At 56.6% G+C, this 12,624-nt stretch overlaps 1 protein-coding gene and 1 long non-coding RNA gene across 2 annotated transcripts; both read right to left on the bottom strand.

Moving 5' to 3' along the window:
* Positions 1-616: 616 nt before the first annotated feature.
* On the bottom strand, positions 617-2,278 carry LOC129529325 (uncharacterized). Its single transcript, XR_008674807.2, has 2 exons — positions 2,052-2,278; positions 617-853 (listed from the first exon to the last, which is right to left on the bottom strand). It is a non-coding gene; the product is annotated as an uncharacterized lncRNA (long non-coding RNA).
* Positions 2,279-8,465: 6,187 nt separating this feature from the next.
* OLIG2 (oligodendrocyte transcription factor 2) lies at positions 8,466-11,881 on the bottom strand. The gene is made up of 2 exons (XM_031005224.3): positions 11,648-11,881; positions 8,466-10,870 (listed from the first exon to the last, which is right to left on the bottom strand). Exon 2 carries the CDS (start codon positions 10,806-10,808, stop codon positions 9,837-9,839), a length of 972 nt encoding a protein of 323 aa, XP_030861084.1. The 5' UTR covers positions 10,809-10,870; positions 11,648-11,881; the 3' UTR covers positions 8,466-9,836.
* Between the last annotated feature and the right edge of the window lie 743 nt (positions 11,882-12,624).

The raw sequence follows: 12,624 nt of genomic DNA, 5'->3' as shown, positions 1-12,624 counted from the left end.
ACAACTGATGAAAGTCTGGCTGGATATTGAATAAGGGAATCACTCACAATACCCTACCTACTTCAGCCAGGCATCTCGCAGAGATTCTGGCTCCCTAAGACCCAAAGGCAGAGATTTGTTCAGGCATCCTGATCTGCTGGGGGCACTGTGCAAGTTCTGGGACATTTGTTATGGGGTTCTTGACACACACCTGTGGCAGGGAGGACATGAAATACATTCTACAAGTGGCAGGGTGGACTTCAGGGTTGTAAAAAGTCACAGAGAATCATAACTTGAAATGTCCTTTGCCAAGCTTTTCACTTTGTAGATGAGTAGATAGAGGCCCAGAAAGGTCAAGCAACTCGCTGGAGGATGCTCAGCCTGGTCAGAGACCTAGATTTTTAAACTCCTAGAACAGGCCTCTTTTCACCGTGGCAGGTTGTATACCAGGACCTGAGGAGTTACTCAGAAGGGAACGAAATCACCAACAGATGAATGGATAAACAAAATGTAGCACACACCCACAACAGAATATAATTCCACTGGAAGAAGGAATGAAGTAGGGATACATGCAACAATGTGGCTGAACCTCAAAAACATTATGCTAAGTGAAAGAAGCCAGTCACAAAAGGCCACATATTTTATGACTCCGTTTATATGAAGTATCTAGAATCAGTGAATCCATAGACACAGAAAGTAGATTGGTAGGGGTAGGGATGGGGGAGTGAGGAGGAACTGCTCAGTGGGTCCAGGTTTTACTTTGCAGTGATGAAAATGTTTTGGAACGAGACAGAGGTGGTGGCTGCACGACATTTTCAATGCCCCTGAAACTGTTCACCTTAAAATGGTTAACTTTGTGTGACATGCATTCGACCTTAATTAAAACAAACAAAAAAAATAGTGAATGAGGTAGGAAGAGCTGATGGGTTAAACACAAAAAGGTGGGTGATGACAAGCAAATTGGCTGTGGAGGGTGGTGAAGGGAAGGAGAGGGGCAAAGAAGGCAAGCCCAGGGTGGGGCGGGGGAGTGCGGCCTCCTGGCTGTGCTGGTCTTATGGGCTGCCTGCCCCTGCTGTGGTCGCCTGCCAGCACCCGGCTGCACTAAGTCATTTCCTTCCTGTGCTGACTAAGCCACACTGTCCTCCAGTGTCTTCATTAGCACTGCTGCCTTTGCCTGAACAGCCCAGAGAGGTCAGAGCTGGAGCTGATGGGGAGCCCCATGCCCAGCTCCCAGGAGGTCCCACCACTGTTCTTCCCGAGGCTCCCAGCTGCAATTCCAGAACAAGCAGATCCTTAGCTCTCCAGCTCACCCCTTACACTGGGCATCTGAGGGGCACAGATGGAGGGAACAGCAGGCCTGGCCCTGAGAGGGTGGACTCTCCTCAATGGGTGGATGGGGGGATGGGACCGTGAGGCTGGGGCTTGGGCTTCACAGGCAACTTTTCCTTCAATCAGTTCCTTTCTGATCCTGGCTCCCTCCTTTAAAAGGACTCAAGTCTGGGCCAGGTGCAGTGCGTCACGCCTGTAATCCCAGCACTTTGGGAGGCCAAGGTGAATGGGTCACCTGAGGTCAGGAGTTTGAGACCAGCCTGGCCAACATGGTGAAACCCTGTCTCTACTAAAAATACAAAAATTAGCTGGGCATGGTGGCGTGCACCTGTAATCCCAGTTACTTGGGAAGCTGAGGCATGAAGATGGCTTGAACCCAGGGCAGGGTTGCAGTGAACTGAGATCGTGCCACTGCACACTCCAGCCTGGGTGACAGAGCGAGACTCCATCTAAAAAAAAAAGACCCAGGTCTGTTTTCCATGTAGAGCATGGGCCCTCCTTGTCCACAATGCAATGCAAAGGATATTCGCAGAGAACTAACCGTGCATCATGCTCAGTACCAGGCACCCCAGGGCATGCAAAGGTGAGAACAGAGGCCTTGCCTTGTGTTGGGGGGGTTTGGGAAGTGGAACCTGTACAGAGCTCAGGGACAGTGCTGAGTTGTTCCTTGGGGCCCCGAGGCATACAGACCCCTTGTGATGCTGCAGGACAGGTCATGTCACCCAGAGTAACAGAGACCATACCTTGTAGGACCTCCCAGAAGATTCAATGGGATGACACTCATGCAGTCAGGCACCTTCTTCTGCTTAATTGGATATGCGTGGTGTGCCAGGTTCTCCCTCTCAGGCCAGATGGCCTGTGAAGATGGTACTAGCATCACCCCTACTTTACAGATAAGGAAGCCAAGGCTAAGAAAGCTCATGTCTCTTGTCCAAGGTCACTCAGCTGGCAGAGCTTGGCCAAGGCAGCATACCACCCCACACCCAACCGCCTCTTCATGGTCTCCATGGTGACTGCCCCACTATGACCTACAGATTCCTGGCTGCTTGAGTAGGGGGAGACTCAGCTGTGGGAGTCCACACCCAGCAGCAGCTGCACTCTGGGCAGGTGCTTGGGCCCAGGGCATCCATTCACTGCTGGGACCATGCAGAGGGTGACTCCTGGGATGTTTCATTTAATCCTCACAGCAGCACAGTTGTCAGGTGCTACTATTAATTACGCTATTTACATAAGAAGAGAGGATCAGGAAGGTCTCGTAACCTGGATCACTGTAGTATAGGGCTTTGGTCTGAATCCAGCTGCCTTGGATAGAATCAAATTGCTCACCATCCTTTAGGCCTCAGTATCCCCCATCAATGAAGGATTCAGGACTTTTACACTTCCACCTTGTTCCCCACACTCTCCAAACCTCCTGACTTGCACTGTGCCACTCGTTCATTTGTTCATTCATTTTTTTGTGAGTCCTTATATCTAGCAGGTACCCTGAAGGTACAAGGATGTCCAAACCAGTTTCCACCCTAGGGAAGCCCCACAACCAAGGACAACTCCTTTCTAGAACTGTCTAAACTCCACTTCAGCAGAGGCCAGTGAATTCTCTTAGTGCACACAGGACACACGGAGGAGGGCTGTTCTCACCCATCACAGCCTCCCTGCCAGCAGGGGCTCCCAGGACCTCTGCTCTGAGGTGGACCAGGACACCCAGAGGGCTCGGGTATTGGGGCAGAGCCTGATCGGCCCACGGAGCTTCCAAGATCACCCATTATGGCTGTATTCTACAGTTGAAACATGTTCAGAGTTTCAAAGAGGCCACTCCAGCCCTGTTCTGAAAAACAAGCTTCTACTGCCAAATCTGAGGATGAAGGAGAGAGAATTGCTCGTGGTCCTGTTTGGACTGCATTGCACCTGTGGCCCTTGCTCTGGGCTCCAGAACTTTTGCCTAGAAAGCAGAGGTGTCTGAGAGCCTGGCTGGTCTGGGAGGGAGGCAGAGGAAAAGGTGAGGCCAGGCATACAAAACTTAAAACATCCCCAGCTCTCAGGTCAGCCAGGGTAGGGGTGGTAAACCAGGATGCTTGCGGTCCAAGGACACTGGGTCACAGGGCCTCCAGGACTCAGCAGGGCTCAGTAGGGCTCAGGAGGGCCGGAGGGAGGGGGTCCAGAGAGGCCGCTGCTTTGCAGTTCTAGGCCCTTGCGTGTGCAAGCGCCGGTGTGCGTGGATCTGTGAGCGCGAACTCGGGTGCGTGAGTCCCCTGTGCGAGAGCCTGTGCACGTGGACTCAGGTGTTTGGAGCTGGTGTGGAAAAGCCCGTAGCGGGTCTGTGATTTTGGGCTCGGGTGCATGGACCTGGGTGCTCCTTGGGAGGCTGGGCCCCATGCGCATGTAGGCGGTTCTGGAGAGCTCTGCGTGTCTCCTTCTTGGGGGACCTCCAACCGTTCCCACAACCAGTGGACGGATTGTGGCCGCACCAACGCTGCAATGTCGCCAAAGGAAAACTGCGCGCGTCCAAGCCAGCTGCTTCAATCCTGGCGGATGCGGGCCGTGCCGGGGTCTCCAGCCGGTGGGGTGGGCCTGCGCGTCTTCCGTTAGCCTGTGCGGGGTCGGGGAAGCGAGGGCCGGAGAGGACACCAGCGCGCAGTTCAGAGCGGGTTCCTTGAGCAGTCTTCCCCCAGAGCTGCAACGTGGCTGCCCGAGGACCCCAAATAAAGACGCGGCCTCCTCACCCAGAGCCCTGCCAGATCGTCCTGGTGGACCGCGCCCGCTTTCAGGGTTTGCAAACTGAAGGCCCGCTCGCGTGTCTGCAGGGCCCTCGGTGTGCTGTAAAGGAGGGTCTGAAGTCCCTCTGGCAGGAGAGCGCGCACTCGCAGCAGCCGCGGGACTGGCGCAGGTATCATCCTGGTTCCTGCAGGCCTTTCAGTTGGCGACCCTTTTCCTAGTGACTGCCCGAGGTGTGGAAGGCACAACGGGGCAGGGGATGTGGCCCGGGATTCCGGCTGCGGCCCCAGGCCGGCAGGAGCGGCAGCTGTCTTGGCACTAACGACGGTCCCTCGCGGGGCGTGCGGGCCGCCCTAATGAGGCTCCGCCGCGGCTCACCTGCTCCGGCCCTTCCTCCGCCCGCGCCGCGCGCCCACCCGCGCCCGCTAATTGCTAAAGCCTGTGAGCCCCACCCGCCGCCCAGATGGGGGAGTCGGGGACAGATGGGGTCCAGGCATGGGGGGAAGCACTAGGAGCGCCACCTAAGGGGGCCGGGGTGGGGGACAGGGGGTGGCAGCAGAGGATTCCCGGGGCGGCAGCTGAGCCAGAGTCTGGGGACTGCTGGAGTGCGGGCCAGGTGGCCTCTTGGCGTGGGCCCTGGATTACAACAACCTTGCCACCTTCATTTACTGGCTGTGTCCCCTGAGCAAGTCACTTACCCTTTCTGTGACTCAGTTTCCTTACTTGTAAAACAGGACAATAATAGCACCCTCCTCAAATGGTTGTAGTGAGAATGGAATGAATTGAGGCTCTTAAAGCTCTCTGTGCCCTGCCTTACCCCGGCTAAACCTCAGTCAACGCTATCCGCCTCCTCTCCTAGCCTCCTCCACCTATTAATATCCTGAGTTCCCTGGAGATTCAGCCCGGCCCTGACTCCCTCCTCCCAGCTTTGCCTCTTCAGTTCCTCGCTGCAGTCCTCCACCTCCAACCTCTTCCACAGACAAACAGCCAGTAGCAATCACTGGGGCCCTAGAGGAGAGATACGGAGTAAGGATGTAGCTGTGGGTGATCCCCATCTCTGCCCTGCCTAGAATGGCCTCCTCACTTACAGGGAGTTGGGGCTTAGCCCTGGGATATAGCCCATGAGCTGCTGGCTGCCTCCAAACCAGGGAGTGGCCATGATCACCCATGCTGTCCCACGTCCCTCTCCCTAGTCAGGATGGGACTGAATACAGCAACCACTGCGGTGAATAGCCTGGCTTTATCCTGGCTTCCCTTACAGTTTTGCGGAGACTAAATAAATGGTCACTCTTGGTGTGGGGCCCTTGTCAAAGACCCTATAACCCCTGCTGGTACTATGGGGGCACTTGTGTGGGGAAGGGGGATACTAAGCACAAAATCTGTAATGAAAGAGTGACTTAAAATGACATGGCAGGTGAAGGGGGACTCCTTTGCCACCTCCTGATGAACTTTTAGGAAGCTTCAAGGTGAATACTCAATAGAAGTCCAGACAGATTGCTAGGTAGATTCGGCCCCAATGGGAGACAGACATTTTCCACCACTGGGGTAGTTTTATCCATAAGAGCATCTAGGGGGCTTTAAAATTCAATGCCCTGGCCCAGGGGCTCCTCACTGATCCCAGTCTGGGAATGAGAAGGACAGGTCCCTGGTGGATGGCTGTCAGAACCCCAAATCACCACGGGTATCTTTAGTACCCATGTCTTCCTGCGGTCACATCAGAACTCCTGGCCTCACTGGGAGTGTGACACCTCTGTGGGTTCACTTCACTCGTCTGCTCACTGCCTGTCCCCAAGGTGCAGAATTCCAACTCCATGGGCATTAGGGGTTAGTCCTTCAACACTGAGTCCAGGGGAGTGTCATTTCTCTGTGGCTTCTGCCCATATGAGAGAGTGAGGAGCCCAGGGACAATGCCCTGGGGTGCTGAGGCCAGAGGAGGAGGCTCGGGTTCTGCCCACTGGCCCCTCAACCTCTGGTCAGCTGAGCTCCCAAGTTCTTTTTTTTTTTCTCTTTTTTTTTAGTCAGAGTCTCACTCTTGTTGCTCAGGCTGGAGTGCAAAGTGCAATGGCACGATCTCGGCTTATTGCAACCTCCGTCTCCTGGGTACAAGCACTTCTCCTGCCTCAGCCTCCCGAGTAGCTAGGATCACAGGCATGTGCCACCACATCTGGCTAATTTTGTATGTTTAATAGAGACGGAGTTTCTGCATTTTGATCAGGCTGGTCTCTAACTCCCAACCTCAGGTGGTCTGCCCACCTCGACCTCCCACAGTGCTGGGATTACAGGCTTGAGCCACTGCGCCCAGCGAGCTCCCAGGTTCTTAAGGAGGGTTGGGGAGTCTCAAAGACCTGGGGCGTGGTGAGTTTCTAAACTTGGAGGCTGACAGCTGGGGTGCTGCAGAGCCACGCAGTGGGGCTGTGGAGGAGGCTGAGCTGCAGTCCAGCCTGTTGAGAATCTCCCAACGAATGCTTCCCAGAGGGGACTGCAGTGTGGCAGGGAAGACTGCAGCAGATCCCGGAAACAGTTACCTCTTTCCCTTCCCCACTTGGTGAGGAGCCCACTGCCAATGAAGAGCCCACCAAAATCAAAGTGGTTGCACACAGTCTTATCCTGCCCTACATCAAAGCCCAGCCACTGGCTGAGTCCTCTACCTTGGCCCCCACCAGTCCAGGGCCACCCTCGGCGAGTAGCCACCTGTTCTAGGGGATGTGCACTGTGTGCCAGTGTCTTCCTCCTCCACGTCCAGAGCTGCTCCAGTCTCACCCACCGTGGTCAAGGCCCCCAGCTGGGTGCACAGTTTAGGCGGCTGGCATGGAGGAGGGCCCAAAGCCTGGCTGGACACAGCCCCTCTTTCTTCAGAGGCCCTGGTCTTGCCTGGCCTGGCTGGTGGCTGGTTGCTACTGAAAGCTTGGGTGCAGGGGTGGAGGGAAAGACTTGATTTATTGCCTTTCAACAACCGTCCTTCTATGCAGACACCAAGCGCGCTCAGAGCCTGCACCAGTACACCTGCCTGGCAGTGGGTGTGGAAGAGCCAAAACTGCACTCAAGACCCCTACCCCCACTGGCCAGGTTCTCAGCGCCCACTGGTCTACGTTCCAGCCTCCTGGAGTCCCTCTGAGTGTGTCTGTGGCTGCAGCTGGACCCAGTTTTGAATTCTTTTCAAGTTTCATTTCAAATGGGATTTCAGAATAAAAACGACTACACCCTGCCCTTCCTTCTTCTTGGATTCACATGGCGCTGTTGGGGTGGTGGGGGCAAGAGGCTTTCTACCCGTCTTCAGCCCCCAGCTGCTCAGCCTCTCCAAATCCCTCCCAGCCTTTGCAAAAAGCCAGGCCCATCGGTGAAAAACTAGGCCTCCAGCACCCAATCCCTGGGCCACTGCTGTCCTGGCCAGCAGTCCGACATTCCCTGCTGGAGGAGCAGGAAGTGCCTGTCCCTTGCTAGGGGACGGAGCAGTCTTTAAGCAAAGGGTGCCTGCCTGTGTGAGCCAGGCTCAGCTATGCGACTCAAGAAATGGGGTTCTGACTGGGGAAATCTTCTGCACCCCCAGTTCCAGGGTGGCCAGTGGCCACCAAAAATATTGTCAGAGAGAGGACCCTGGACCAGGGGATGTTCTTACTGTGCCCGTACCCGCTGTCTTTTCAGGGGCTCATTCTCAGGTCAGCCCTGGGGCACGGAGACTACAACAGGATCTGCCCTGGTCCTTGGCCAGGAAGGCCAAAGTATTTTTATTTCCACTCAGAATCTCTCTTCACAGCCACATCCTAAATTTGCATCGCGGGTTTGGATTGTGAGAACCCAATGGCCAAGAGGAGACAGAGGTGACCCCAGGAAAGAGCACAGAGGCCAAAGCGCTGCCAGTGCTCCTCCAGAGGTGCGGAGCACCTGATCCTTTGCAGTTCAAGGCGGGGGTGGCCGCTGGGGGAGGGTAGTGGAGATGGCTGAAAAGGAATGGAAGGGTTAGTAGATTCTGCACCAACCACTCCCCAAGCGCTTTGCTGGGAACGCCACGGCTCCGCAGAATCCAGGTCCGCAGCTGAAGCCAAGGAAACCCGTAGGGGGAAGGTGGTGGCGGGAGACCGCCTCTGAGCAGAAAGGAAATAAAAATCTAAAAATCGAGCAGTAGAGGACTCCTGAGAGCCCAGACCCCCAGCCAAAGGCGCAGCCCTCACCCTGCAAGTCCCAAAGTCCGATGCTCCGGGAAGGAAATGTCTGCTTATAAAGGAGCTCAATACTCAACTGAAGAGAAAGGCAGTTCCGGGTTAGGCGTCAGAAAATAAAAATAAGGACAAGCAAGTTGTGAAAAAGACCCGGAGGATTTGCTCGGAACATGTTTGAAAGATAATGCATGTGTGTCTCTAGTGCCAAACTGGGGGAACGATCCCCAAATCCGGCCCCAGGTATCGCGTCCTGAACCCCTTTTCGGGGTGGCACACGGATGGAAATCCCCCGACTTTACTTTAAATTTTATTTAAAATCTCAACACTCAGTCATTTATTTCGTTTTTGCAACCAAACAAGTAATAAATATTATTTAGCACTTTGTTTTTACAAAAATAAAACAGATGATACACTCTCTGCGAGGGGCGGTGCGATCAGAGGAAGGGTGTTACACGGCAGAGGCTACAAAGCCCAGTTTGCAACGCAGGCAGCGCCGAGGCGGCTTGCACGGAACGCAGGAAGCACGTGGAGGAGTTTACCATTTGTGTTAAACGTGGCAAAAATAAACCAAAATAGAAGAAAGCCGGCTTAGACTCCGATGGGGCTGGCAGTCACGTGAGCAAACAGCTTAACATTGCGCACTTACCTCATCATTGATAAATTTACACATCCAAAAAAGAAAAATTTAAAAAGCCAACAGAATCCCCAAATAACCCAAACTGTTTCCACAGCAACTGCCTTTTAATTCTGTTACGTTCTCAGGTACCAAAATAACCAAATCACTTTGTGCTTAGAGAAGGAAAGATGAGTCGGTGGGGTAGTTTCTATTTTAAAATAATAACTACAATGCACCCGCCCCTGAAATCGGCAGTTTTGGGTTATTCCAATCCACAAGTGGTTCTACTCTGAATGTCTATAAACTTGCTCATACTGTTGAAGAAGGAACATCCACAGATTTATTAGAAAACCATATTCTCCCAAATCAACGAGAGACAGGGAGGAACGGCCACAGTTCTAAGACGGTGTGGATTGACCCAGATATTGAGATTGGATATGACCATCAGCGCTTCTGATACGGAACGCCGGCTTCCAACTAACTTGTGGCCCCTGGCCTTGGGCCAGGGACGACCCTGGAGGGCGCGGTTGGGCTGTTGCTTCTGCAGTGCGGCTACCCGGAGTCTCCCACCCGCCAAGAAAGGAGGAAGAGGAGCAAGTCCCCAATGTGTCCCCCTCCCATAACCCCCCCCTCCCCCCCGCCCCCGAAGTGCTGCCCAAGCCGAGTCTGCAAGTCAGGCCACGCTCTCAGGGAAAGAAGTTTTTAGAATCTTTTCCCGGAGGTGGGGGTCGGGGGTCGGATGAGTTCTAGTGAGGAATGCACACAGCGGTACCTTTTCATAAAACGATGTCTACTGGACCAGCGCAGGTTAAAGCCAGACAGCGCTCGATCAGGTCCTGGAGAGAACATCCCCTCACTCCCCACTGCTCTGTGGGCGCCCCCATTGCTTGGGTTCGCAGATGCTGGAATCCCCACCATGCCCCACCCCCAGTCCATGGTCCTGCGCCCCTCCTCGCGACAGAGCTCCCGAGCCCAGCGCAGGCCAGTCCTCGCTTCCCCGCGGCCCCGGGCTCCCCTGTCGCCAGAACGCGCCGGCGCCAGTCGGCTCACTTGGCGTCGGAGGTGAGGCGTGGCAGGCTGCCGGCGCCCATGGCCGACACGTGGTGGTGCGGCGGCGGCACCTGGCACATGCTGCAGGGGCAGGGCATGCCGCCCCAGTGCTGGAAGCCCCCGCTCGCCCCACTGCCGCCGCCCCCGCCCCCCAGCGGGGCGGCCGCGGCAGCAGACGGAGACTTGAGTAGGCCGTGCGGTGGACGGATGGAGCCGACCGACGGCAGCCCGGATCCGGGCAGAGAGGCGCTGGACACAGCCGCGGCTGCAGCGGCGGCAGCAGCCGCTGCGGCGGCGGGCGGCAGGATGGAGTGGTGCACCGCAGGGTGATGTGCGGCGTGCGCTGCTGCTGCCGGGTGCGCGGTGGCGGCGGGCAGGGGCGCGGAGTGCGCCAAGCCGCCGCAGGCCGACGGGTGGAAGCCAGCGTGGTGGCCCCCGTAGATCTCGCTCACCAGTCGCTTCATCTCCTCCAGCGAGTTGGTGAGCATGAGGATGTAGTTGCGCGCCAGCAGCAGCGTGGCGATCTTGGAAAGCTTGCGCACCGAAGGGCCGTGTGCGTACGGCATGACCTCGCGGAGGCCATCCATGGCGATGTTGAGGTCGTGCATGCGCTTGCGCTCGCGGCTGTTGATCTTGAGACGCAGCTGCTGCAGCTCCGGCTCTGTCATTTGCTTCTTGTCCTTCTTGGTGGACGACGCAGCCGCCGACGACGTAGACGACGAGGTGCTGGACGAGGATGACTTGAAGCCACTGCCTCCTAGCTTGTCCCCAGGATGCGCGCCCGCAGAGCCCATAGCGCCGCGCAGCTCGGCGCTCAGCTCCGGCGGGCAGTCGCTCGGGGTGGACGAGGACACGGTGCCCCCAGTGAAGGCGCTGCCGCTGCTGCCCTTACTCCGGGCTGGCAGAAAAAGGTCATCGGGCTCTGGCGACGACGGGCGGCTGGACACCAGGCTGGCGTCCGAGTCCATGGCCCCGGGGGAAGATAGTCGTCGCAGCTTTCGCAGGGTCCTCCTTCCCTCGGACCCGAAAACTTCCAGGAGAGGAGGAGAAAAGAGAGAGAATGAGAGAGAGAGAGAGAGAGAGAGAGAGAGTGAGTGAGTCAGTGAGAGACAGAAAAGCTGCTCCCGCCTGCACCGCAGTACCACAGCGCGGGTTCCCGGCACAGGTGGCCCGTGGCTCCTCGTCCCCCTCGCTACTATCTCTGGCCCTCCTTTTAGCTGCACGCGGGTACCTATAATTAAGCTCTCTCTATCTCCCCTCTGCTCTCATGCAACAGGTTATTTCAGGGAGCGTTGGTGACCCTCGGGGTGCGGGTGGCATTCTAGAGGCTTCGGGCTTTCAGTTAGGAGTGGGAAAACTGAGCCCCCCGGGCTGGAATAAACGAGTGGGAAGTGAGGGCCTTTCTTTGGGGAGAATGGAGATCTAAATAGAGAACTAATGATTTGGTTCCTCAAACGGATCAACCTTATCTCCATCGACACCACGCAGCAAACACACGCACACGCACATGCACCCAGAGCCGGCGCGGGGCCCAGAGTCCATGTGCTGCATCTGGAGACCACGGGGAGCTCACCAGCTGACTGGGGCTTGGGCAGAAAGAGCTGTTGTCGCTCCGACTTCTCGCTTTTGGTGAGGGAGATGCAGCGGTGAGTGTGGGGAGGACAGAAGAGCAAAGTCGCTCTGGAGAAATGGCCCGCAGAGTAGGGATCCAGACCCCCTGTATCGGAGCATTCTGGGTCACAGCCGAGTTGAGGAGAGTCTGTCCCTGGGATCTAGGCTGGGGCTACTGTGGGGCGGGGACACTTACTGTGGATGCGATTTGAGGAGCTCGCTCCGAAAAGCCTCAGCGGAGAACCTGGCACCGGGCGCTGGTGTCGCGTCGGTCTATAATAAGCATCCGCACCTTTAGGGGCTCGGCCGGTTTTTATAGCCCGGTGGCAGCGGCGACGGCGGCAGCGGTGGCCGGGGCGGGGGCGGGGAACAAAGTGCGTGTCCTGGAGGGGCTGCCTCGCCAATGAGCTGGGCCCGCCGGGGGGCTGGGAAGCTGATGTCATCCGGGCTAATTCCGCTCAATGAAACTCGCCAGGCCGGGCACACGCCTCCTCCCTGCGCACAACCAATGGGCGCCCGTGGCCGGGAGATTCTTGGGGAGGGACTGGAGGAGGGACCCGAGGAGGCGAGGGGGAGGAGAAGGGCGGGCTCACGGGGGATGGAGAGAGGGCTGAGCGCGCTTGGGACCCAGGGAGAAAGGGAACGTGGTCAAATTTCTGTAAAAAATACGGCCACCACAGAGTCAGGTTGGGGGATGGGATGGTTTGGAGACTCTGCAGAGTCTAACAAACTAACCTGATGCCCCACGCAGCCGCACCTTTTGGGATGCGCGTGGAAAACCCTGGCGACCCAGGATCCGGGGCTGAGGTCTCCTCCCTAGCTCTTCCTCTGTCTGGTTTCCCGCCGCCTGTTCCCATCTCACTGGTTTCATCAACACGTGGGCATTTGGCGCCCCAAATGTAAACGATGCCCAGGCACAAAGTCCCCACTATCTTGGTGCTCTCCTCGCGCGTCTAGGAGGTGGCTGTGGCTGCAGCTCCGACGGCAGCCGGTAGCGCCCCCAGCTGGGGGCAGGACCTTGAGGGGTAGAGGGCGGGCAAGGAGGGAGGGGACGGACTCCAGAAGAGTGTTTTGAAAGAATTCACAACTCTCCTTTAGGTTGAGGATGGTGTGGGTATAGGGACGAGTTATTTCCGCAGGGTAACCGCGCTAGCACAAGGGCAGAGTCGTGCC

This window comes from Gorilla gorilla, chromosome 22, assembly GCF_029281585.2.
Source record: "Gorilla gorilla gorilla isolate KB3781 chromosome 22, NHGRI_mGorGor1-v2.1_pri, whole genome shotgun sequence".
Classification (NCBI taxonomy): Eukaryota; Metazoa; Chordata; class Mammalia; order Primates; family Hominidae; genus Gorilla; species Gorilla gorilla.
The sequence above is the reverse complement of the archived record's forward strand: the minus strand, read 5'-3'. Positions and strand labels throughout refer to the sequence as shown.

Coding starts and splice junctions, on each gene's coding strand:
- OLIG2 (XM_031005224.3), bottom strand. CDS start 10,808: ATGGACTCGGACGCCAGCCTGGTGTCCAGCCGCCCGTCGTCGCCAGAG.